We start from the raw sequence: 24450 nt of genomic DNA, 5'->3' as shown, positions 1-24450 counted from the left end.
AGAAGAGAAAATGCAGAATTAGCACACAAGGTGACAACCTTAGAGAATCAAGATACATTGGGTCATGTGGTGTGAACCTTTCACCTCTAGGGGAAGAGTTCTGGTCTTGCATCTGTTAGTGAATACAGTGTGTTTATAAGGGTGGCTAGTGAAATCAGCCTGCTTGAGGGGCCCACCTTTATGGACGGCGGGGCTCCGCCGCTTCTGAGTTTTGCAAAGCATGAATAGCGTCTGTGAGGCTGAGCAAAGGTCATCCTGTAAGACACTTGCCATATCGAGGTTAGGCAACCAGGGACTTTACACGTGCTACATTTGCAAGACCTGATATACTAAACCAAGCTTTACTTGGCTGAAGATTTCGCAGACATGAGGGCGTGACCTCATTAGTAATCCATTTTATAGCAGAAAATGTATGTTCAATTAAGTTTAAATTGACCAGAGTTAACATAGGCCTGAATTTTTAAAAGGCGACTATTTTTTGCCAACTTTCTTTGCGACATATGAACATTTTGTTTCTAGGTAAACCTGGAGTTCTAACTTATGAATAAAATGGTTTGCTCTGTTTTGACCATGTGAAGAAATGGTTTGTTTTCTTTGTGATAATCATGGTATATGTTAAAGAATAGCTAATTCAGAAGATGACTGCAGAGTACTGACTTGCTGCTGTACCTCATCTAGATACAGATAATTTCAGTTTGAAGGACACAGAAAGACGTTTGAATTGTGGAAGGTCCTGAGATCCTAACAAGCATAAGATCGTAGCATCTTGCTTTAACTTGCTAAGAACGTCTCATGAGAACTGTGTGTAGGTGTATCAAATGTTGTGTATTTTCACCTAGTGTAATAAAAATTGGACTGAGTGTGTGAATTGGACTGATTTGTAATGCATCTTGGAAGAGGACCAAGTAGTAGACCTCAAACTCTACTGTGAATCATCACTGTGCATACTAAGGAACATACTGCAGGCCCTACACACAAACTGAAGCTATATGAAGTAAGTATTGACTGCAGAGTCTGACCAATTGCATAACACAGTACCCTGTTCCTTTATGGCCATTACCCTGTTAATGGAGGTGGTCTACTAAGACCCTGTTCCCAAATGGCCATTGGCCAGGCACTGTGCTAAAACTTTAAAGATATTTGACACTCGCTGTGCATGACCTTGAGCCATGTAAAGTGGTGGTGGGCCACAGGGTCTGGCCTCTGTCCCGGTTCCACACTCCACTGCCCTCGGATGTCCAAACACTGCCACGCTCTGAATTAAGTTGTGCACAGAGGGGTGGGCTATAGAGCTATGGAGGTAGCAAGGCCCACTACCCAAGGAACATAGGTGGGTAACTAGCTGCGGCATAACATCTTCAGCCTTGTGCAGCTCTTTTCGTTGCAGGACCTAGCCTACAGCTAGTTCATGAACACAATCCACAAATGATTTTTTTTTAAAGTTTTGGTGCTTTCATATGCTTTTTACTTTTGAAGTTTAAAAAAATTATGTCTTTATTTTTTATTAAAATTTGGTTAACATCTTTCTGACATTTTTTACTCGGACCTTTACTGCCAAGGAGATACATTTTTGTTCATCTCTTCCAAACAGATAATTTTATAACACAAGTTACAGAACATGGAAAAAACAGGGGGCGCCAATCATTGTCCTCTTGGACTTGTTATTGCACATATTGTGGCAGGGTCTCTTATTATTCCTCCTCATCCCTCCACCTTCCATGCATATATATCCAGGATTACTTCTTTGGATGCAATCCCAATGTTTTCTCTAATTCACTTGTCCAGAACAATTAAACAACTTGAAACCTACACTGTAGCTCACGGTCAAAGAATGCATGTGACTCTACAGGCATTACCCTTCTTATCGCAAGTTGATATTAAGCAAGGCCCTGTGTCCACCCAAAATGGATATCCAACCACTGCCATTGCCATTGCCATGACAATCCAAATAAATGTGCACAAATTAAAAAAAACAATGGTTTACAAATAAACACACCTTCACTCTATTATCAATACAGTGCAGGGAACTCTATCTTTTAGTGATCAAAGATTGCTTTCTAGAATCAGTTGACGGGGCAAAAAACTAGAGGCCAAACATGCAAAACTTAATTATGGTGATTCTTTCGTGTTGCAGAAAGGTAACTCCTGTCCTATGGAGATGTTTATATACCTTAGTTAATCACTACTGTGTGCGTGGAACAATAGAAAATCGGATCTATGACAAAATATAGAAACCCAAAATATCGAGATACAAAAATATCAGAGCAATAATATTGATGTAAACAACATCGATATCCTATCTACAACAAGGTAAGTACTAAAATATCGAAAAAAATACATTGATGTCAAAAATATCGTTAATAAAAAAAGATTGTTTTTTTATTTTAAAAAAGTAACATTAATAAAAAAATACTTACAAATATAATAAACATAGTTAAAATTATTTTATATTATTTGAAAATTAATAAGTAATATACATAATTTAATAAAACAATAATTAAACATATACATATAATATATACATATATACTTACTTGATAAATAGTTTTAATATTTATTGTGTTAACTTATAAATAATTAAAAATATTATAAATTACAAATTCATCTACACACATAAAATGAATAACATAAATAAAAATAAAATAATTATGCAAAACACATTTTAAAAAATTAATTTACTTTTAATATTTTAACCATTAATTATATAATGCATTAACTAAAACAATACAAAAAATATTAAATAACAGAGGGAATAAAATAGTATTCCAACTCCAAAAAAACAACAGTAAGGAAAATGTTGGATAGGTTAGCGGTAAAAATATCTATTCCCACTCCAAAGAGTGCAACAGTAGGGAATGTGTTGGATAGCGTAAGGGTAAAAATTACTATTCCCACTTCAGATGAGTGCAACAGTAGGGAAAGTGTTGGATAGCGGAGGGGTAAAAATTACTATTCCCACTCCAGTGAGTGCAACAGTAGGGAAAGTGTTGGGTAGCGCAGGGGTAAAAATTACTATTCCCACTCCAGTGAGTGCAACAGTAGAGAAATTGTTGGATAGCGTAAGGGTAAAAATTACTATTCCCACTCAAGAGAGTACAACAGTAGGGAAAATATTGGATAGCGTAGGGGTTAAAATTGCAATTCCCACTCCAGAGAGTGCAACAGTAGGAAAAGTGTTGGATAGCGTAGGGGTAACAATTACTATTCCCACTCCAGAGAGTGCAACAGAAGGGAAAGTGTTGGATAGAGTAGGGGTAAAAATTACTATTCCCACTCCAAAGAGTGCAACAGTAGGGAAAGTGTTGGATAGCGTAGGGGTAACAATTACTATTCCCACTCCAGAGAGTGCAACAGTAGGGAAAGTGTTGGATAGTGTAGGGGTGAAAATTACTATTCCCACTCCAGAGAGTGCAAAGAGTAGGGAAAGTGTTGGATAGCGTATGGGTAAAAATTACTATTCCCACTCCAAAGAGTGCAACAGTAGGGAAAGTGTTGGATAGCGTAGGGGTAAAAATTACTATTCCCACTCCAAAGAGTGCAACAGTAGGGAAAGTGTTGGATAGCGTAGGGGTAAAAATTACTATTCCCACTCTAGAGAGTGCAACAGTAGGGAAAGTGTTGGATAGCGAAGGGGTAAAAATTACTATTCCCACTCCAGAGAGTGCAACAGTAGGGAAAGTGTTGGATAGCGCAGAAGTTACAAATAACATACTTATAAAAAATCATTGATATTTTAAATTATTTTAAAAAATTATTTATTGAATTAATCTAAACTATTTACAAAAACCAATAAATATTTTTTTTTAAATAATCGTCAATTAATAAAAATTAATTACCAATTAATTTAAAAGATTTTATCATTCCTAAAAAATTATTTTTAATTTAGTATAATTAAATTACTTTCCAGCCTATTCCCCTACAAACCCATAACCCGCTACAAACATAATTATCAATTAATCAATTAATTAAAATAAATTACCAATTAATAAAAATGAATTATGATTAATTTAAAAGATTTTAAAATTCCTAAAAAATTTAAAATTAATTTAGTATAATTAAATTACTACCCACCCTATTACCCTATACACCCACAACCCGCTACAGTACTAAAATACAAAATTTACTTAAATTACATTAAAAAAATAATACATAATAAATACATAATAATATACATAAAAATAATATAAAAATCGATATTAGTAACATCGATATTACTTACATCGATATTAATAAAATAGGTATTACTTACCTCCGAAATTCTGTCCCTTCGATATTAAAAAATTCGATATTACATACCATCTATATTATGTCCCTTCGATATTTCAAACTCGATATTATGGTATATCGATATTAACACATCGATATTTTGTCTGCATACCGACCCACTCAAGGCTTCAAACCTCCTTTGTCATGACCTCTTTCCACACTAAATAATGGTAATAGATAGCATAGCATGATCTTCACAGTATATATATACTTACATACACACACACACACTGACACACACATATATACGTGCGTGTGTGTGTTTGTGTGTGCATGCATGTATGTATATGAGAGCATGAGAAAGATCAGACTTTGTCTAGGCCAACTCAAAAAGCAAAATGGATCAACTAAGATCTCTACTTTTTATTCATTTAAATATCTCAAAGTTCCTTTAGACCTATCACGTTCGCAAAGGAAAAGACAGGTCCTAATGCCGACTGCAAATGGAAAACAGAATGCAGATAACATGACTATGGTGAAAAACACTTTGTCCTGAGCATTGACATCAGAGAAGCAACACCTTTAGCTCCACGAAATGAATCCCTTACCAGAGCAGGTGACTCCAGCGTCCTCCAGGTGTACACAGTTGTGTCGCATCCACCCTAAGTGACCGCATCCCGACAGGGAGGGCTCTGAGCCCGTGCAGCTGACATCGTCTAGAAGAATGCTTCCATTGCCTTGACCAAAGTAGGCAGAGCCAGGAGCGGAAACTGCCCAGCCACAGCCGAGCTCTCTGCACACAACCTCTGCATCGCTCAGGTCCCACAAGTCATCACACACTGTCCCCCAGGAGGAGTTGTAGTAGACCTCAACGCGGCCCGCGCATCTGCTGCCACCATTCTGGAGTCGGATGGGGAAACGCACTGGAGAAAAAAGCACAGGGAACCAGAAGGTGATCATGTTGACTATCCAAAATCACCTCTAGAAAAAAAAGATGCCAAAGAGAAACTAAAGATTATAATTAAAGGTTATGTCTTACCATCTAATGAGCCCTTTAATGGAAGTAATATTGTACTTAACCACAGCCACTAATTTTGAATCCAATCGAGGGTAAAATAACGTGTTACTGTAGCTACAAAATGCTGCTGAGCCTTAAAAACATAGACCTTTCCCCTAATTATCCTGTTGACGAAAAGGTTAGCCAGCAAAATTAGCTCTATGTCAGTAACGGGAGAGAAGCACGTTTATAATTCTTGAACTGTATCCCACGGGTTCCTGGAGCTTTGTAATGTACATCTATTCCAATTCCCAATTAACATTGAGTAGAAGTCAAGTGAACTCACCAGTTCTAGAAAAACACATAATGTCACCAACCAGACTTCCCTTCTGAAGCACAGGAAATTAAAATGTTATTTAGCTGTGACATGATTTCTCTAGCCTGGGTAACTTCCAAAATCAAAGGCTATGTAGAGTGTGGCACAGAGCCAAGCAAAGGGCCCTGAGTATTTTTCTATCCGAGTTGTTGCGCCAAAACTTCACTGGACAAAGTTGTTTTAAAATGTACGTCCTAATGATGCTAAGAAGTGCATTCAATACCCCCGTGACCTGTCACCACCTTAGATTACTTTTATGTTCATATTGTGAAATGTATACAGTGGACAAAACCACATGGGTTTTACACGAGCCAAAGTAATATAACACATTTGCGTAATCGTCAGGACAGGGGAGCGTTACCCTTCAAACTTAAGGTGGCAATTAAACTGGTGAGTTTGTGGCCTTTCGGTAGGATAGACAATTTCTGAACGAGTCTGAGTTCTTCTCTGAGGAGATTCTAGCTTCATTGGGCTTTGCTAAATACTGGTTGCTTGAGATATTTTGATGTATTGGTCACAGGAATTTCCAGCAAGATGCAGGGCCTGCCTGCAGCGTTTCTCAGACCTCCAGTACCCATGGGGGTAACGCAGGCCCCTGCGGTGTAGGGAGGTGTGGGCAGTCCCTCAGAGGTCCCCAAATCCTCAAATGGGGTCCAGTTTCGCTCAAGACCAATCAATATCTGTGAGATAGGGGAGACTATGGGGCCTTCTCGCATTCTATTGGAAGAGTGAGGGGTAGCATAATTTTTCATCACGCTAAGGCTGGTAGAGTGAAGTATGTCTGTCGAGCCTGTTGAAAAATGAACATGACGCATTTTATGTACGAGACATGCCATTCTGACGTGTATTGTGATCTTAAGAAGAAATCTGTGGAGGTTTCTCCATAAGAGTTATCCGGTCTGGCTTTCTGGCACCCTTCACAAGATGTGATGCTGTTTATAAAATACATGAGAGATGCCAGGAAAGAGCCGAGGAGTCCGTTCAAAATAGCACCTCCTCAGTCAAGGTGAATAGAGAGAGAAGATAGTCGTCTTGAGTTTTCTTAGTATATGAAGCCTTTTTTCATTATGGACAAGTACTACATTTGGAGCTTTGGGGAACTTAAATGTTGTTGCTATTCTTATTTTCACTTCAGATTTGCAAAGCATTCCGATGGCCACTTGAGTGACCTGGTACCACATAGGTAGATAAAGGGTGTCCTTTGTAGGAATAATTTGGCGTGATGAGCGAGGTTCCTAGCAAGGCTGCTAATCAAGTACATTAAAACTTCTTGTAGGCAGAAGTATGAAATAGATAGAATAGTGCACTGATCCATGCCTTCATCTGTTGCATTATTGTGAGAAACGGGATTGTTTGTTGAGGGGGGGGAAACAAAAGCAGTCAGATTTACCTTAGAGGCAACGTCTTAAAGCATGGGTACTCACAAACTTTCTCTTGGGGGCCAAATTTACAGTGTGGTTTATGTCCGAGGGCCGCACCAGTGGGGGTGGGGTCAGTGGGGTAGGGGGCGGGGCTAGAGCAAAAAAAACTGTGACCATGAGGTTGATCACAGGTCCCTGCAGCGGACGCTTTCATCCCTCTCTCTCTTTCTCTCTCTCTCTCTCTCTCTCTCCCTCTCTCCCCTCTCTCTCTCTCCCCCCGCTCCCTCTCTCCCTCTCCCTCCATCTCTCTCGCTCCCTCTCTCTCCCTCTTTCTCTGTCTCCCTCTGTCTCACTCACTCTGACTCGCTCCCTCCCTCTCTCCATCTCTCCCTCTGTCTCATTCACTCTGACTGTCTCACTCCCTCTCTTCCTCTGTCTCGCTCACCCTGACTGTCTCACTCTCTCTCTCTGTCTCCCTCTCTCTCTGTTTCCTTCTCCCTCACTCTATTTCCCTCTCCCTCACTCTATTTTCCTCTCCCTCACTCTATTTCCCTCTCCCTCACTCTATTTCCCTCTCTCTCCTTCCCCCTCCCTCCTTCCTTCTGTCGCCCTCTCTCTCCTTCCCTCTCCCTCATTCCCTCTGTCTCCCTCTCTCTCTCTGTTTCCTTCTTCCTCACTCTATTTCCCTTTCCCTCACTCTATTTCCCTCTCCCTCACTCTGTTTCCCTCTCTCTCCTTCCCTCCCCCTCACTCTGAGCTCTCCCTCCCTCTGAGGTCTCCCTCTCTCTCCTTCTGTCTCTCTCCTTCTGTCTCACTTGCTCTGTCCCCCTCACTCTGTCTCCCTCCCTCCCTTGCTCTCCCTCCCTCCCTCGCTCTCCCTCCCTCTCTCTCCCTCCCTCTCTCTCGCTCTCCCTCACTCCCTCGCTTGCTCTCCCTCCCTCGCTCTTCCTCCCTCACTCTCCCTCCCTCGTGCTCCCTCCCTCGCGCTCCCTCTCCCTCCCTCGCTCTCCCCGCTCCCTCTCTTGCTCTCCCTCCCTCCCTCGCTCTCCCTCCCTCACTCTCCCTCCCTCCCTCCCTCTCCCTCGCTTCCTTGCTTGCTCTCCCTCCCTAGCTCTCCCTCCCTCCCTCGCTCCATCTCCCTCGCTCCCTTGCTTGCTCTCCCTCCCACTCTCTCCCTCCCTCGCGCTCCCTCTCCCTCCCTCGCTCTCTCTCTTGCTCTCCCTTCCTCCCTCGCTCTCCCTCCCTCGTGCTCCCTCCCCCTCCCTCTCTCGCTCTCCCTCTCCCTCCCTCCCTCGCTCTCCCTTCCTTGCTCTCCCTTACTCTCCCTCCCTCCCTCTCCCTCCCTCCCTCTCCCTCCCTCGCTCTCCCTCCCTCACTCTCCCTTCCTTGCTTTCCCTCCCTCGCTTGCTCTCCCTCGCTTGCTCTCCCTCGCTTGCTCTCCCTCCCTCCCTCTCCCTTGCTCTCCCTCACTCTCCCTCCCTCACTCTCCCTCCCTCCCTCCCTCCCGCTCCCTCCCTCCCTCTCCCTCCCTCACTCTCCCTCGCTTGCTCTCCCTCCCTCCCTCGCTCTCTCTCTCTTGCTCTCCCTCCCTCCCTCACTCTCCCTCGCTTGCTCTCCCTCGCTCTCCATCCTTCCCTCGCTTGCTCTCCCTCGCTCTCCCTCCCTCCCTCCGTCAGTCTCCCTCCCTTGTGCTCCCTCGCTCTCCTTCCCTTGAGCTCCCTCTCCCACCCTCACCCTCCCTCGCTCCCTCCCTTGATCTCCCTCCCTCCCTCGCTCTCCCTCCCTCGCTCTCCCTCCCTCATGCTCCCTCTCCCTCCCTCCCTCTCTCTCCCTCTCCCTTGCACTCCCTCCCTCCCTCTCCCTCCCTCCCTCTCTCTCACCCTTGCTTGCTCTCTCTCCCTCCCTCGCTCTCCCTCCCTCACTCTCCCTCGCGCTCCTTCTCCCTCCCTCCTTCTCCCTCCCTCGCTTACTCTCCCTCCCTCGCTTGCTCTCCCTCGCACTCCCTCCCTACCTTGCTCCCTCGCTTGTTCTCTCTCACTCTCGCTCTCCCTCGCTCTCCCTTCCTCACTCTCCCTCCCTCCCTCGCTCTCCCTCCCTCGCTCTCCCTCCTTCGCTCTCCCTCGCTTGCTCTCCCTCCCTCCCTCGCTCTCCCTCGCTTGCTCTCCCTCCCTCCCTCGCTCTCCCTCGCTTGCTCTCCCTCCCTCCCTCTCCCTCCCTCACTCTCCCTCACTTGCTCTTCTCCCTCGCTTGCTCTCCCTCCCTCCCTCGCTCACCTTCCTCACCCTGCCTGTGTGTGCCCGGGCTGTGACAGCCCCTAGGCGCACAAACACACAGCCGCACCCAAGCACTTCACAGGTCTTTAAAAGACCATTGGCATGTTAATGAGGCTTTGTTCACCTCTAAGCATGAGCGAATTTTGCGAATCTGGCGTTCGCGAATTTTGCGAATTTGGGAACTCGCAATCCGCAAAATCCGCGAATTCTCGCAAATTTGCGGATTTTTTTTGTGTTGGCAAGGATTTCTGCCAGTTCGTGAGGGTTTTGTACCAGTTCGCAATTGCGAACTTACATGTCGGCTCGCAACGGTCGCGATTATGTTGTTTCTACATCTGGTTCATCATCACAGGGTCCCAGCACCCTCTGTTTCACCCCTGCCACCCTCTGTTTCACCCATGCCACCCTCTGGTACATCAATGCCACCCTCTGGTTCATCATCACTGTAGATTATGGGGGGGAAAAGCAAGCACACCTGCCCTGCTTCAACTGACATGAATTAATTTGGGGTTGATTTATTATTGTGTCACTGTTTTAAAATTCCAGTCTGGCACCTGCTTCCTTATCTGTAATTTGCTTTCTGTTGCAGTGCAATTTTGTTTTCCAGGACCTTTGTGGCCTACTTGTAGCTATTCTATGAGCCTGCTGTGAGGGTCAGAGCAGGGTCATACAATTGTTGCAACTAGCAACTGAACTCTGGAGGGGCCCCAGTCAGGAAGCACTACAGGGAATGGTTACTAATGATGAGTTTGAACTTTTGCACCTGCTGAATGCTTTTACTTTTGCAAAACTCGTTTTTCTGCAGAACAGCATTACAGCAACTGTAATGCCCCAAACAAGCTTACTTGTGAATGTTGATTTCTAATCCAAAAGTGATCCAAAGAAAGTCAAAAGGCCTCAAATCCAAAAAAGTGCAGGCAAATGTCAACCTGAGGAGTTATTCTGATAAAAATCATCATTTTCAGAAGGTCTATGCTGCTTGCTAGTGGATTTCTTGTGCAGAATTGCAATTTTTGTAATTTCGCGAGTGCGAGATTGTTGCTGCCCGCCGCACCTACATGTTCGCAATTGCGAACTTACACCGCACGCCGCAAAATTGTATCACCAAGAAAAGAAATCTGCTGCGTGCGAATTTGCGGATTTTCGGTAAATTCGCGAGCGTTCGCGGATTGCGAATTTACCGAAAATCCGCGAGCGGAACGGATTTTCCGCCCATGCTTATTCACCTCTCAGTGCCCCTGCAGCCCCACTCTGACTATGGCGGGAATCACCCTACCCCCACAGAGCAGCAGAGTCTGTGTCGCGCTCTGGTTGCAGACATCTTAAAAAAAAACAAAAAAAACTCGGGTACAATGTCTGCAAGGTCTGCGGGCCGCCAGGGAAGGCTTGCCGGGCCGCCATTGGCCCGCGGGCCATACTATGAGTACCCCTGTCTGAAAGTAACAAAATGAAAACAACACAAGAAAGTTCCCATAGTAATTTAGAAAAATAGAATGGCATTGAATACAATATTTACCATCAAAACAACAAAAATCTAAAATCTAATCAGTAGAGCTAGAGATATGTAATTTCAAAGGTTTAGTGTCTAAATGCGCAAAGCTCCACTCTTGGTTATCAGGTCATGCTAGACCAGGAAAAGGTCACAAGTTCAACCTGACTACATTGATGCGTGGGCTTGATGCAGGGGATTAAATCAAAGAGGGGGAGAAGGAAGAGTTTGCGATCCCTCCAGCTTTCTTGGTCCAATGTAAGTAATCAAAATTAGAAAGGATCACTTGTCCTGAGTAACCAGGGTTTCTTTTGCATTTCGTACTTGTATCGATAAAAAACCCTCATTCACGTACTTAGGCTCGAATGGCAGTATATCTTGATTCTCCGCCTTTCTTAGGTATTTTAGCTACGTGACAGCATCATCATAGGGTTGATTGGTATGCTTCCTCCACCGGGAGGTGAACCACTGGTTAGTACAGTAGTGATTTAGAGATGAAAAAAGAAAGTTAGTGTTCTAAGAAAAAATGAAATTGAGAAAGATGTTCTGTTCAAAAAGCCTGATTAACCTAGAGAAATCCAATTTTATTAAATCTTGACGTCAGGCTTATAAAAATTATTTTCGTGCGTAGGAAGGTACATTATGGGGCTTCTGCACTGTTTAGAGTCCATAAAAAAGTCGACATGTTTCAGCCTTGGTCTGCCCAGGGGGGTCAAGTAGGCTCTCTTTAGGACCTGGAAACTAGTGAAAAATTAGATAGATATGAAAGAACCCTTATATTGTATGGGGAGGTCTAGGTATAGTTTTCCTGACCTGTATCGAGGTCTATCCATACCTCGTCGGAGTTTATGGTAAAACTTCGTCGGGTCCTCAGGGGGACCCCATGATGATGCTGTCACGTAGCTAAAATACTAAGAAAGGCGGAGAATCAAGATATACCGCCATTCGAGACTAGGTTCGTGAATGAGGGTTTTTCATCGGTACAAGTACGAAATATAAAAGAAACCCTGGTTACTCAGGACAAGTGATCCTTTCTAATTTAGGCTTGATACAGGGACCAGGTAAGTTGTGCCCAAAACCTAACGTTCTCAAAGTCCGGGTCAAAGAGACCAGTTTGTAGTGCAGGAGGCCGCGAAGAGCAGTAAGAGCATGGGGATGGTCGTCGCTGTAGCGCAAAGATCCTGTCAGGTGTCCCGGACGGTCGTTGCGGGAGTTTCCTATTGGCAGGCATCGTAGACTGTCAATGCTGTAGCACGAAGTGCAGATCTCGAGTAACCAGTCTTCACTGGCCATCGCTATAGTGCAAAGAGTCAGGGTCACCAGAACTTTGTAATGGCGGTCAGCATGTGTGGCAAGATCTTGCCAAAAACGGGCCAGTTTGTGGTTACACAAAACCCAAAACTTAAGGATTTCTCCTTTTTCCTTCAGTAGGAGCTCAGCTGATGGCAGGGTCCAAGACCTTGGAGGCTCCTAATATTGATCAGGAACTCATGCAAGCCTCAGGCAGGTCCAGTTGCAAGTCCAGGCAGGTCCAGTGCAGCAGGTCAGCTGGGCAGTTGCAGGGAGGCCTCTTTAGGTTTTTTTGTCACTGTGGCTCTGAACAGGAGGTCAAGCCAGTGGACCCTGAGAATCACCTCAGCTAGCCTGGTATAAAGGGAACAGGTCCAGTCTTCCTTCTCAGACAGCAGGGAAGGTATCTAGCAGCTGAGCAATCCTCTGGATGCAGGACAATCCCTCTTCTATAGGATCCACATGTCCATTAGTGTACTACTGAATCTTTGATCTGAGGGTCCAATATGTATACCTGGTGCCAGCTCTGAAGTTGGAGAAACTTCTATGCTTTCTCCCACATCTGGGTCTGCAATTTCCTTCATCCCTGCCCTGGTCCCAGGATGTCTGGTTACAAAAGGCTAGAGTGAAGTGAGGTAAGGGACAGCTCCAACCATCCCATTAGGTCAGGATGACCTATCCTGCCAACACCCAGTCCCTGTATATAATACTGTCTGGGAGGAAGACACAAAGGCCAACTGCAAATTATGCCTTGTTAAGTGACCCATGATACAGGCTGCAGGCACCAAATAGTTATGACAAGGAAATGACAATGTTCTAAATGTCAAATAATAAAGAAGGCTGACAAGGTTATTATTCAAACCCTGACTCATGAAATATAAATAGATTATGTCAACAATATATGTTTACATGAAAATAACTCTTAGCGCTGAACATCAAAGTGATAAAGAAAATAATTCAACACTCGAGTGCATACAAAAAAAAACAAATGTTTACCCAAGGTCAAACCAAAAACACAAACAACAAGCATTTGCAATGCATTAGGTCTTGCATTTACGCGATTTTGAGCTATTGACATTGCAAATAACAATGCCTTTTATTTTTGTTTAAGTTTTTAAAACATAAATAAAAGGCATTATCATTTACAATGCCAAACATTTAAACTCGTGTAAATGCGAGACCTATTGCATTGCAAATGCTTGTTTACATAGCGCACAGGACAAACTGAAATGTCTCAAGGCGCTAAAACGTTAGCTGATATCATGTAGCTCAACTGTGTGTGTTTAATCACACTAAAGGGATGAGCAGATGAGTTGGACGGGACCTTGAACCTGCAAGTTATCACAGACTCACAGACATCAGCAACAGACCTCCGAGATGTTCGTCTGCTCTGTAAGAAGGCAGAGGAGAGGGAGGTATATTTGACACATTGTTGAGGGAAAGAAAGGCCGCGGTGGCTTGGGAGACTACAAGAGGCTAAGGTGGTGAAGCTAAGGTGCTTAATCCAATCTGCGTCACAGGCCAGTTTGACCCTAGGCGTCGTACTTTGTTAGTTGTCCCATCGACGTAAAACTGCCTGCTGAAGAGTAGTGGCATTAAACTTTAGTTGAGAAGCAATGAGTTGTGGTGCTCCTCCCCATACACCGCGAAGGAAAGTCCTGTGGCAAGGCAATAAAAGGCAGCAGCCAGGGATGTCTCCAGCATCCCACACCAGACGGGCTCACTAGGAGGCAAGAGCAGCCGAATTTCAGGGAAAGGGTGGAAAAATGTCACAATGCGCCCCCCCCCCCCTCTTTTGTACAATGCCTAAGGCAGCAAAATCTTTGCACCACCCTAAGAAACGTCAGCGTTTTCAACAGACAACCCAAGAAACACCCGAAGCCAGTGGCACAAATGTAATGTCTGACTGCATTTCTATCATGTATTGGTACTGCTAGGCTGCATTTAGTTAACATAAGTTGCTGAACTAAATTAATGTTGCCATTTTTAATGTATTTCTGAATTTAAACTACTTTGCCGGATGAGAAAAAAGATCGTTGTACATAGACTCAGGCGTACAGCTGCAATTAATGGTTGCCCACATGTGCACTGCAGATTCTGTACTTTATTTCTTCAGGTTAGTTAGTCAGATAATGAATACAGCTACTGACACATACACCTAAATGTCGTGGCCTGCTCATGCCCAAACCCTGGACGGGCTGACTCTGCCTTTCTTCCTTCTAAGAACATATAATAAGAATCATTGATCTGTATTAGGTATGTATCTCATTCAAGCAACTAGAGGCTATTTAACTTGTAGTGTGCGGTCGACAAATAGCCAATAGGATATTATCGTTCCAAATAAAAGGAAATCAAAACTTCCTTTGCCTTGTTTGCAACATTCGCTGCATTATTTGCGGGAAACTCAGTTTTTTACCAGTTTTCTGAGGTAGAATAAAGAGAAAGGTGGCCTCCGCGGTTTTAAGAAGTGTTTGAGAACCTTTCTGCCCAGCCAGCAGTCTACTAAAAGCCTGTCGTGACGGGCGGGGGCAGTGATTACAATTAAAACATGCATTGGCGGGGGCGTGGCCTAGCGCCCGGTGGAGATGGTGGTGTTCATGTGAGTGCTCCGTGGTCTCTGGGGTGAACAAGCGGTTCACGGACCTGTATTCCATCGGAGACGGCGGCACAAGCCCTCGGAGGGGACCAGGAATGCTCCGGTGACCATTTCGCTGCTTTGGGTGACTGCCTCCTATATTTGTGCCGCAATTTCTTTCAGTCACGGCGTCATGACGGCTGCGACCGCCATTTTGTGGTTTTGAGGAGCATTTCTCGAGCGGCGCTCTTCTCCTTCTGACAACGATTATAAATGCATGCCTCCTCCTCCCTTCAAGAAGGTTGGCCCGAATTTCTTCGTGAAATGCCTCCATTGACTGCTCTGCAATGACTGCTTCAACAGTAGGTATTTTTTTTCTGTTTTTCGGTATTTCTCATCTCAGCAGCCATTTTGAATTGTGCACTACTCTGTGAGGACTTAATATTCTGACCAGCTGGACATATTCCTGAGTCCATGTAAAGCTGGTTGTCGCTCCTCTTCCATACTTTTGTGATTTTTACCCCACGTCCTCATGACACAGCCAGGCTCGCCTTTGTTATTTTGGGGTGTTTACTTTAAATTTTTCTGACATTTTGCCTACGTGCTCCTGCAGGCTTCGTTGACCTCTCTTGCTACTTGTTGCTGTTCCCACGGTTACAGAGGTCCAGGTGCTAGCTTTTCTTTCTTGTGGGGATTATTACCTTATGGATAAGGGCACAAAGGGTCGTGCTTCTAAGACTCCACGGCGCACCTTTATTAAAAACTCAAAAGTGTTTTCTGCGCTGGCTCATTTGGAAGCCGTTCAGGTATCTGTTGTCCACATATCGCAGTCCAGCGTGGAACATCCTGTGCAACCCTCAGGGAAGGCCACAACGAAAAGGCTTGAAAAGGATCCCCCTCCACTGTCTGGCTCCTCTTCGACCGTATCCATGGAATTGCTATTGGAGGAGATACAGGCCCTTTGTCCTTTTATGGAAGAAACCAATGCCAAGTTACAAGTTCTAACTGATAATTGGTCGCAGATGGACGCCAGAGTTACGCTGGTGGAGCGCAGTGTTTCCTCTCTCCAGGAATCCTCCTCCATGGTTACGCATATGCATTCGCAGATTTCCTCTTTCCAGAAGCAGGTTGAGGAGCTTGAAAACCGCAATAGGCGTAATAACCTACGCATCTATGGCCTGGTGGAGGGCTGTGAGGGAAGTGACCCTATTGCCTTCTTCAAATCCTTTCTTCCTAAACTCCTGCATCTACCGGAAGACACCATGCTCAACATCCAGCGGGCGCATAGGCTTGGCCGCGCTTCTTCATCTGCTTCCACCTCTTTGAGACCAAGGGGCGTCATCATGTATTTCCTGGAATATACTGACCTTCTTAAAGTCCTCTCAGCGGCTAGAGCTTCCCCTCGCCTTACATGGTCGGGATCCACCCTGTTTTTTGCTCAGGATTATGTTAAAGCTACAGCCAACCGCCGCAAAGCTTTTTGGGATATGAGGCCAGAACTCCGTTCCATTGGCGCCAGATATGGTCTTTTTCACCCTTGTCTCTTCAGAGTTACTCACAACAATAAGACAACGACGTATGAGGATCCTGTACGACTTCGGAGCTTCCTGAATTCCTGTCATGCAGCTGACATGGACTCCTCTGGTTCCTCCTCCGCTTTTCCTCCATGACTTTCTTGAGCTGCTACTGTTTTTTATTTGGCTCAGTTGGTTCATGCTGGATTTGTCATACTAGTTTTATCCTTCTATGACTCCCCTTGTTTATCTCTCCCTTATATTCATATAACCAGTTTATTCATATACCATCCTTGTTTGGTACTATTTTTTACTGTTTTGTCTCCTGACGTTTTCCTTATGTTTCCACAGAATTTGCTTTCCGTTCCATGATGTTCCCCCGGCTTGACGGTCCGCTGAGAATGGATGTCTTGCCTTCTCCAGTTGGCTCTACCCCCCTCAGCTTCTCGTTCGTTCTCCCTCTTGATTATCCTCCCTCACTTCCCTCCCTCGTAAGTATGATCTCCTTCCTTACCAACAATGTTTACCTTCTCCTTTTTTTAAATCTCCCTGCTTCTTTCCCAACTTCACTTTTGTTCACAGGTGTCACCTTTCTTTTATTCACATCAGCCTTTCTATTCTTTCTCTCCATGTGTTTCCTTACTTTTTACTTGCATTTTTCTCTTTTGTCTATCTATTCGGATGCATTTCCCTATCGCGGCTTTCACCTCTACTCTTGGCCTCCGCTTATATTCTTCTCCTTCCTCTTTCCCCCTTTTTTTTATTATCTTTTGCTCATTGTTTTACTTTTTTTCTTCCTCTCTCTCGTTCAGGATTTTGATTTCTCCTCACTCAGACTATTTCTTTTCTCTTTCTCCTACACTTATGCTACGTCTCTTGTTATCTGACTCGCAATCTCTTTTTTCTATTTTTCTCTCCTTTGTCACTCACAGTCTCCCTTTTTTTCCAGACCATTCCTTTCTCTCTTGCTTGTCTTTCCTTTTGGGCTCTTTCTTTGATTTTCCTTCTTGTGCTATTCTTAATTTATCTTTTATATTATGTGATTGAAAATAGTTACATGGAATGTTAAGGGCATTAACTCTCCAATCAAACGACAGAGAATCCTGTCTCACCTAGCTCGATTAAATGTTGATGTTGCGTTTTTGCAAGAAACTCATTTGTCTGATACAGAATCTGCTAAACTCAAAAGAGGCTGGGCGGGTGAAGCTTATTACTCCCAGGGAGATGGTAAGCGAAATGGAGTGGTTATTTTATGTCACAAAACCTCATCCCACTCTCTGATTGCTCAGGAGTTGGATGCTGAAGGTCGTTGGATACATGTTAAACTGTCTCTTAAGGGTGTTCCAATTTCTTTTCTTAATGTTTACGCCCCCACTGGTGGCGATCCTGCTTTTTGGCATATGCTTTCCCATCATATCACCAGATTTGTTGATGATAACTTCATCTTAGCAGGTGACTGCAATCAGCCGCTTGATCCCTTCCTTGATAGAAATTCTAAAGCCCCCTACGTCCCAAATAAGTCCCACAAACTTTTCTCCCAAGCCATCTCCCAACATAAGCTCATTGATGCCTGGCGGCTATGTAATCCAGTGGCAAGAGAATTCACTTTTTATTCTCCATGCCACCATTCCCAGTCTCGGATTGATTATATTTTTGTCACTCATAACATTGCCCAGACTCTCACTCATGCCGAAATTGGTCCAACTCTACTCTCGGATCATTTTTTTAAAAAAAACGTTTTTATTGCAGAACCAAAATATATATAGCATACATTTACAGTCACTTGGCGCTGTCACCGCTAGTGCGTATGACTTGTTCAGTTGTTACTCATACACGGCCTGTAAGCCCACAACCCTGAGATTGGGCGGCATCAAACATTGGACTATTATTTATAGCAACCTCTGAACTTTGGTATTTTCCCCCAAGTAAGGATATCTTCAGTCTGCTTTTTATCTTTTCCCCCCCTCCCCTCTCACAAAACTCTCCTTTCACCTCCCCCCAACTTAGTAGCTCTCGAACTCCCTCCCCCGCCCGCCTCCCAATGCCCTCACCTACGCCTGAGCGCACTGCTAGTGTGTATTCATGAATGATGTCAGAAGTAATTGCTTAACTATGGAGTAAGTGCACCTGGTGTGTTTGTGGGGACGTCAACATCTGGATTGGACGTTTCCTCGCCTTCATCTAACGTGCTGTCTCACAAGGCTTGCACCAGAGTCTCCCATGCCGTTGCCGCTTCCAGAGCCTTATCATCAGACTTACGGCGAGCCAATTAAAACCTGAGTATACTTTCGCTCCCGCCCATTTGAGGAACTCATTAACCCACTTCCTGTGCGTTGGACCTTTTTTCGATTTCCAATTCCTCGTTATTTCCCTCTTGGCCAGGATCAAACCCATGTCAATACATTTTCTCATTATCCTACTCTTGGGTGTGTGCGGAAACCAATGCAATACGCTAACAGCCTTGTTATATTGCAATTCCCTGTCCGTGGTTTCGTTTAATGTCTCACCGATCTCCTGCCAATATTCCTGTAGTTGAGGGCAGTCCCATAGCATATGGCCCAGGTCCGCCTCTGTTGTATTACATCTGGGGCATGCCGCATTCTCTGCTCCAAAATACTTCCCCAATTTCCCTGATGTGAGGTAGGCTCTGTGGAGGACATAAAAATGTATCAGCTGGAAACGTGCGTTCCTTGTGCTCTTCCTTGCACGTCTCACTATTTGCGCCCAAGTGGTGTCAGGGATCTCTGTTTGGAGGTCTGATTCCCATTTATCCTTTAATGTTACCAGGGGTTTTACTCTCAGATCATGCCCCTATTTTAGTTCAACTCAATATACTCCCTAAACCCGTTGGACCCAAGCGATGGCGCTTCAATAACACCCTTCTCTTGGATCCCAAGTTCACTGCCTCCTTTACTGAATTTTCTGATGAGTATTTTTTGTTTAATGACACCCCCTCTATCCCCAAGCATACCATTTGGGATGCTTTCAAAGCTGCGGCGAGAGATTTTATAATTGGATATGTGGCAAAGAAACGGAAAGTTGCCCGCAAATTTACTGCTGATCTCCTCCTTGACATTAAGAAATTGGGCAACGCTAATTTTCCTTCCCATTCGCAAGACAGTTTAACAGCCCTGGTCAAAATGAAATTTAACAAAAAGTCTTCAAAAGATGCTTCCTTGTATTTACTGAAAGCTGGGAAAGTTTTAGCCAACTATTTGAAAGTCAAACATAACAAACTGAATATTGAATCCATCTATGACACACACACTCTGTTCTTAAACATAAGGATGCGGATATTCTTACTGAATTTTCTCTTTTCTACAAAACTTTGTACTCTTTCGAAACCCAACCCTCTTCTCAATCTCTAGACCATTTCTTTTCCACCATACACAAACCTGCCCATTTCCCTTTCGACCTTTCTCACTTGGAACTGTATATCTCTCAACAAGAATTACTTACAGCACTCCAAAATCTCAAAAAAGATAAAGCTCCTGGACCGGATGGTCACACTGTTGAATTTTTCCTTCATTTCTCGAAGCTACTCATCCCAAAATGACACTCCCTCATAGATACATTTCTTGCTTTGGGTGCCTCCTCAGGTTCTTTCACTGACGCACACATCTGTCTGATACCTAAGGAAGGGAAAGATGCTCAATACTGCAAAAACTACACGCCAATCTCTGTGGTCAATAGTGACTACAAAATATTTGCTAAATCTCTTGCAGCACGTCTTGACCTTCTTCTCCCGGGTCTCCAGGGTGAGGAACAATCAGGCTTCGTCAAAGGTCGATTTATCACTGATAACACCAGACTTTTATTTAATGTTTTATCAAAATCTCATCATCTGCCCTACTCCCTTGCAACAATTGCCCTAGATGCTGAGAAAGCATTTGATAGGGTTGAATGGACTTACCTTTTTCATACCCTTAAGTGGTTTGGTTTTGGTCCCAAATTTATTTCTTTGATTTCTTTACTATATTCTAATCCCCGTGCAGCGGTCTGCGTTAGCGGCCAAGTCTCCTCCTTTTTTAAATTGGGTAGAGGCGTCCGTCAAGGCTGTCCTTTGTCTCCTTTTCTATTTAACTTGGCTTTAGAACCTTTTCTATCTAAGCTTCATCAAAACCCCGACATTCATGACTTTCAAATATCAGATTCCCAAGTCAAGCTTGTGGACGACATCCTACTCTTTATCTCCAATCCCAATGAATCTATTCCCGCCTTCCTTGCTGAAGTGAGAGATTTTTCCCGAATATCTGGTTATAAACTTAACAATGATAAGTGTGAGATTTTACCCTTGACGAAGTTTACATTTAATCCTGATTTTAGCGCCTCCAATTTTACTTGGAGTTCATCGCATATTAAATACCTTGGCCTGCATGTTACCTTTTCTATTTCAGACACGGTTTCCCTTTGTTTAAATAAATGCATTCAAAAACTGCTGGACTTAACGACCGGATGGCACCCTCTTTATTTATCATGGTGGGGCCGTCTCGACACTATTAAAATGATGTTATCTCCCATAGTCCTCTATACTATTTCTAACATCCCAGTGTCCATTCCTTCTAAATTTTTCAAAAAGATTAACTCAATTTTGCTGTCTTTTCTCTGGAACAACAAAAAATCCAGAATGTCCCTTGCTCGACTGATTCGCCCCAAATCAGAAGGCGGGGTCAATTTCCCAGATTTCCCAGTTTACCATAAAGCGTTTTTGTTACGACAAGCTTCCTTTTGGCTGCAAGACCCCGTCTCTCCCTGCCCTTTATGGGCTACATTTGAACACCTTCTTCTCTCTCCCTTCTCTTTCGTTGAGTTTTTTTCTTTCTCACGTAAACCCTCTTCCATTCCTACCCCCATTCATAAATTTACCACTAAATTGCTCCTATCCTCTACTCCCGCTTCCCCTACGACCGTTGCTGATTTCCTTACCTCCACTTTTGGCATAATACCTCCCTCCATTCGCAACAAACACTTCTACCAGAAGGCATGGCGTCGAAGAGGGATGATATCGATCTCCCAATTATTTTCACAATCTTCTTTCATACCCTTCTCCACTCTTCGCATCCTTTATGGTCTACCTGCTTCTTTCACCCATAATTATCTCCTGCTTAAGGAGGCAGTAATGGTAACTTACACTCACCTCTCTCAAATATATTCCTCTCCTATCTTCCCTACCCCTACCTCATTACTCCATTCCTTTTTACGTACTACTCCCAAAGCCTCCTCCATTTACAAGCATCTTCATACTAAAGACTCCATTAGACCCAAATCTAAAGGGGAGGGGGGCTGGGAACTTGATCTTACCACATCCTGGTCCGTTCCTTTATGGGACAAGATATGGACTAAGATTCGCAAATCCTCTAGAACGGCGACCTTGACACAGTCCTTGTTTTTCATTTACAACAGACTTCTTTTCACGCCTTTTGACCTTCACAAGCGTTTTCCAGACACTCCACACATGTGCTGGTCTTGCTCTTCCCCACAAGCGAATCTGTTCCATATGTTATTCCTATGTAAATCTGATCATGATTTTTGGTTGCAGGTTTGGGCTCAAATCAATGTAATTTTTCATACTTGCATTCCTTTTTCCCACACTAACATTTTTCTAGGAAGTCTTTCTCCCTGCTGGGAGGATGTTGAACTTAACCTTCAGATTATTGATTTACTGTTAGCTGTTGCATTTCAACAGATTACAGCCAATTGGAAGAACTTTTCTAATATCTCCTTTAAAGCGTGGTGGTATAACGGTTGTCATAATCATAGACTAGATACTGCTTTTGTCTTTCCAGCTCACATGGCCGCAAAACGCATGGACTTATGGCTTCCTATCACGCTTTACCTTGATGCATGTGCTAAACGCTTGTTTCACCCGCTGCCTTCACAGCAAGAGGTCTCCAAACCTCCTTAAATGCTTCTTGCATTCCTTCTTTTCTTTGTTACCACTTTTATGTCCTTCCTTTGCATAATCATTTTTGTATAAATGCTGTTTCTCCTTTCTTTAGTTCTACTGCCCAGATTTTTCTTCTCGTTACTGTTTATAATTATATTGTTATCATTGCTCACTAATGTTTTCAGCATTTTATATTCTTTTTTTATTTTGTATTGACATCTTGTTTTCCTTTCTTTTTACCAAATAAAATTCTTCTTGAACTTAAAAAAACAAGCATTGGCCGCGCAGCAGTGAAAGTGACACTGCCGCGCAGCCAGCAAAAGTGAAAGTGATTGTGATTGCGATCAAGAATGGTGGAGGAAAGATACATGGTGGCTGTGCGCCAGCATGCTCACGTGCAGTCAAGCTTTAGGCCATGGGCAGCACTTTGAAAACCCGTACACTAAATGACTCGGCCAGACCAGTGTATGCGCTGGATCAGGCGAGACCTGAAAATAATGGGTTACATAAATTCCAGCATCTAACAGACTAATGACTCAAAAGTGTCCCATCTATTCCATAGATAGGGCCAAAATTACTTCTGATCCATTCTTTCAAGTGGGCAGTAAGAACAGGACCGAATCTGTTGATAAAAAAATTAGATGTGTTTTGACAAAAGTCGAACTGGTTTCAAAGAAGCAAGTAGTGGACAGATGTAGACGTTTCAGTGTCTTATACAGATAATATGCACAACCATCCTTAGGACAATGCTTATAAATACAATACCCCTTAGATATCACAGTTTAGTGTCAGCTTTCTTAGAAACCTGCAGGAAAATGCACATAATAATTAGATTTATTTTACATTTGAGTTCACCACAATACTTGGTGTTGTAGTATGAAAAATTACTATTTTACCTTGTTGATGGTTCTAACCAATTAGAACACAAAATGTGGTCCAGTGGCTCAAGTCCTGAGTACCAATATAAATGGCCATTAAATCCAGTTGTAACGACTATGTGCATTTTCTCGCAGGTTTAAAAAAAAACTGTGAAATTTGTGTGTATGTTGGAGACAGCCTTTTGAAGTGTAGAACTGTAAGGGGGTATACACAAACCCTAACACATAAGCTATTCCCATTCTTATGACCCAGTACCCTGTCAGGGGTACCAAATGGTTAGGACAAAAAAGTCAACTTTCTAAAAGTAGCTTTTTCACAAATGTAACTTCAAATCTGACATTACCATTAAAGAAGCTTTTAAAATGAAAATACATTTGGGTCCAAACATTACATATTTACCTGTTCCCAATAAAAGGCAAGCACTTATTAAATGTAATAGGGTAAACTAATGTTATCCTATCTGAAAGGCAGTCCTTACAGTAGTGAAAAACGAATTTAGGAGTTTTTCACTACCAGGACATGTAAAAATAAAAAATAAAACACATGTCATACTTTTTCAATACATTGCACCCTGCCCTACAGGGTATTTAGAGCCAACCTTAGGGTGACATATTAATTGCAACGCAGGGTTTAGGTTTGGCAAAAAGATTATTTTGTCAGATAGAGCAGTTTAAAACTACTCTTATAGCAGCAAAGACAGTTTCAATTTCAAATGTGCTTATTGTTTGAGATCTACAATATAAATATATACAGTAATTACCGTTATTAAAAGGCAACATTAAAATAATGGTGAAAAAGACTTAAACAATGTAAACAGATTATAACAAACAAATGAATTCAGTGGTTTTTAAACTAAGACAATCAAATCGTTATTTCTAAAACATTGCGGTTTTGTAAATCGATTTCGAGGCTCAACAAAAGTTTACTTGGGCAGATAAATAAGATGTGTGCTAAGTCTTGGACGCCTCCTTTACAAAGGTCTCATGGAACCTTATTTATCAGTTGTTTCAGTCATTTCCCCCCAATGTTTGGTAAAAGCATTTAAAGGGGGGTTCCCTAGACTGAGCATAAATATGCAACACCTGACTCTATCATTTAGAGAAAATCTGAGATATTTTTGGCAGATTTTTCCTCAATTTTGGATGGAAAAGACCTGTATTGAGATAACTGAGAACAGTGTATCTAATTCAACACTTAATCTTGGGGTTCATTTTTTCAAGAAAGACTTCTATGATGCCGTTGACCAAGACTGCAAAAGATTAAAGGAGCATTGAAAGTGCCCCAGAGCTATATCAATTTTTTCTTTAAAAGGTAGACTATCCTTAAAAGTTTCCTGGTAGAAAAGAGCTCTTAAGGAGCCGTCTGGAGCATATAGAAGATTATACGCCCATCTAATTATGTTTGCCAGAGCTCTACTATAGGAACTAACTACTGATAGTTCAAGGGGTAGAATTTGAAGAGGCGTGGCTTAGCTCATACTGGTAATCTTACGTAAAAATGTCCCTTCCGTAAGGTTTAGGAAAGACCACTTCTTTATAGAGATATATTCTAATGCATAAATGAAGATGGGCGGAATCTTAACTCAATACATTTCAAGAAGAGG

At 43.1% G+C, this 24450-nt stretch overlaps 1 protein-coding gene across 1 annotated transcript in view; it reads right to left on the bottom strand.

Annotated features, from left to right (window-relative positions):
• Positions 1 to 24450, bottom strand: part of LOC147663797 (scavenger receptor cysteine-rich domain-containing group B protein-like) — a gene marked incomplete at its 3' end in the record, with an annotated part of 206849 nt that overhangs the window by 145898 nt on the left and 36501 nt on the right. Inside the window, exon 8 of the mRNA XM_086950198.1 lies at positions 4815 to 5129. Coding sequence (XP_086806324.1) covers positions 4815 to 5129 — 315 coding nt within the window. The remainder of the gene's footprint in view (positions 1 to 4814; positions 5130 to 24450) is intronic.

This window comes from Lissotriton vulgaris, unplaced genomic scaffold (genome assembly GCF_964263255.1).
Source record: "Lissotriton vulgaris unplaced genomic scaffold, aLisVul1.2 SCAFFOLD_3532, whole genome shotgun sequence".
In the NCBI taxonomy this organism is placed as follows: domain Eukaryota; kingdom Metazoa; phylum Chordata; class Amphibia; order Caudata; family Salamandridae; genus Lissotriton; species Lissotriton vulgaris.
Note: the sequence above shows the minus strand (reverse complement) of the source record. Positions and strands in the feature narration are given on the sequence as shown.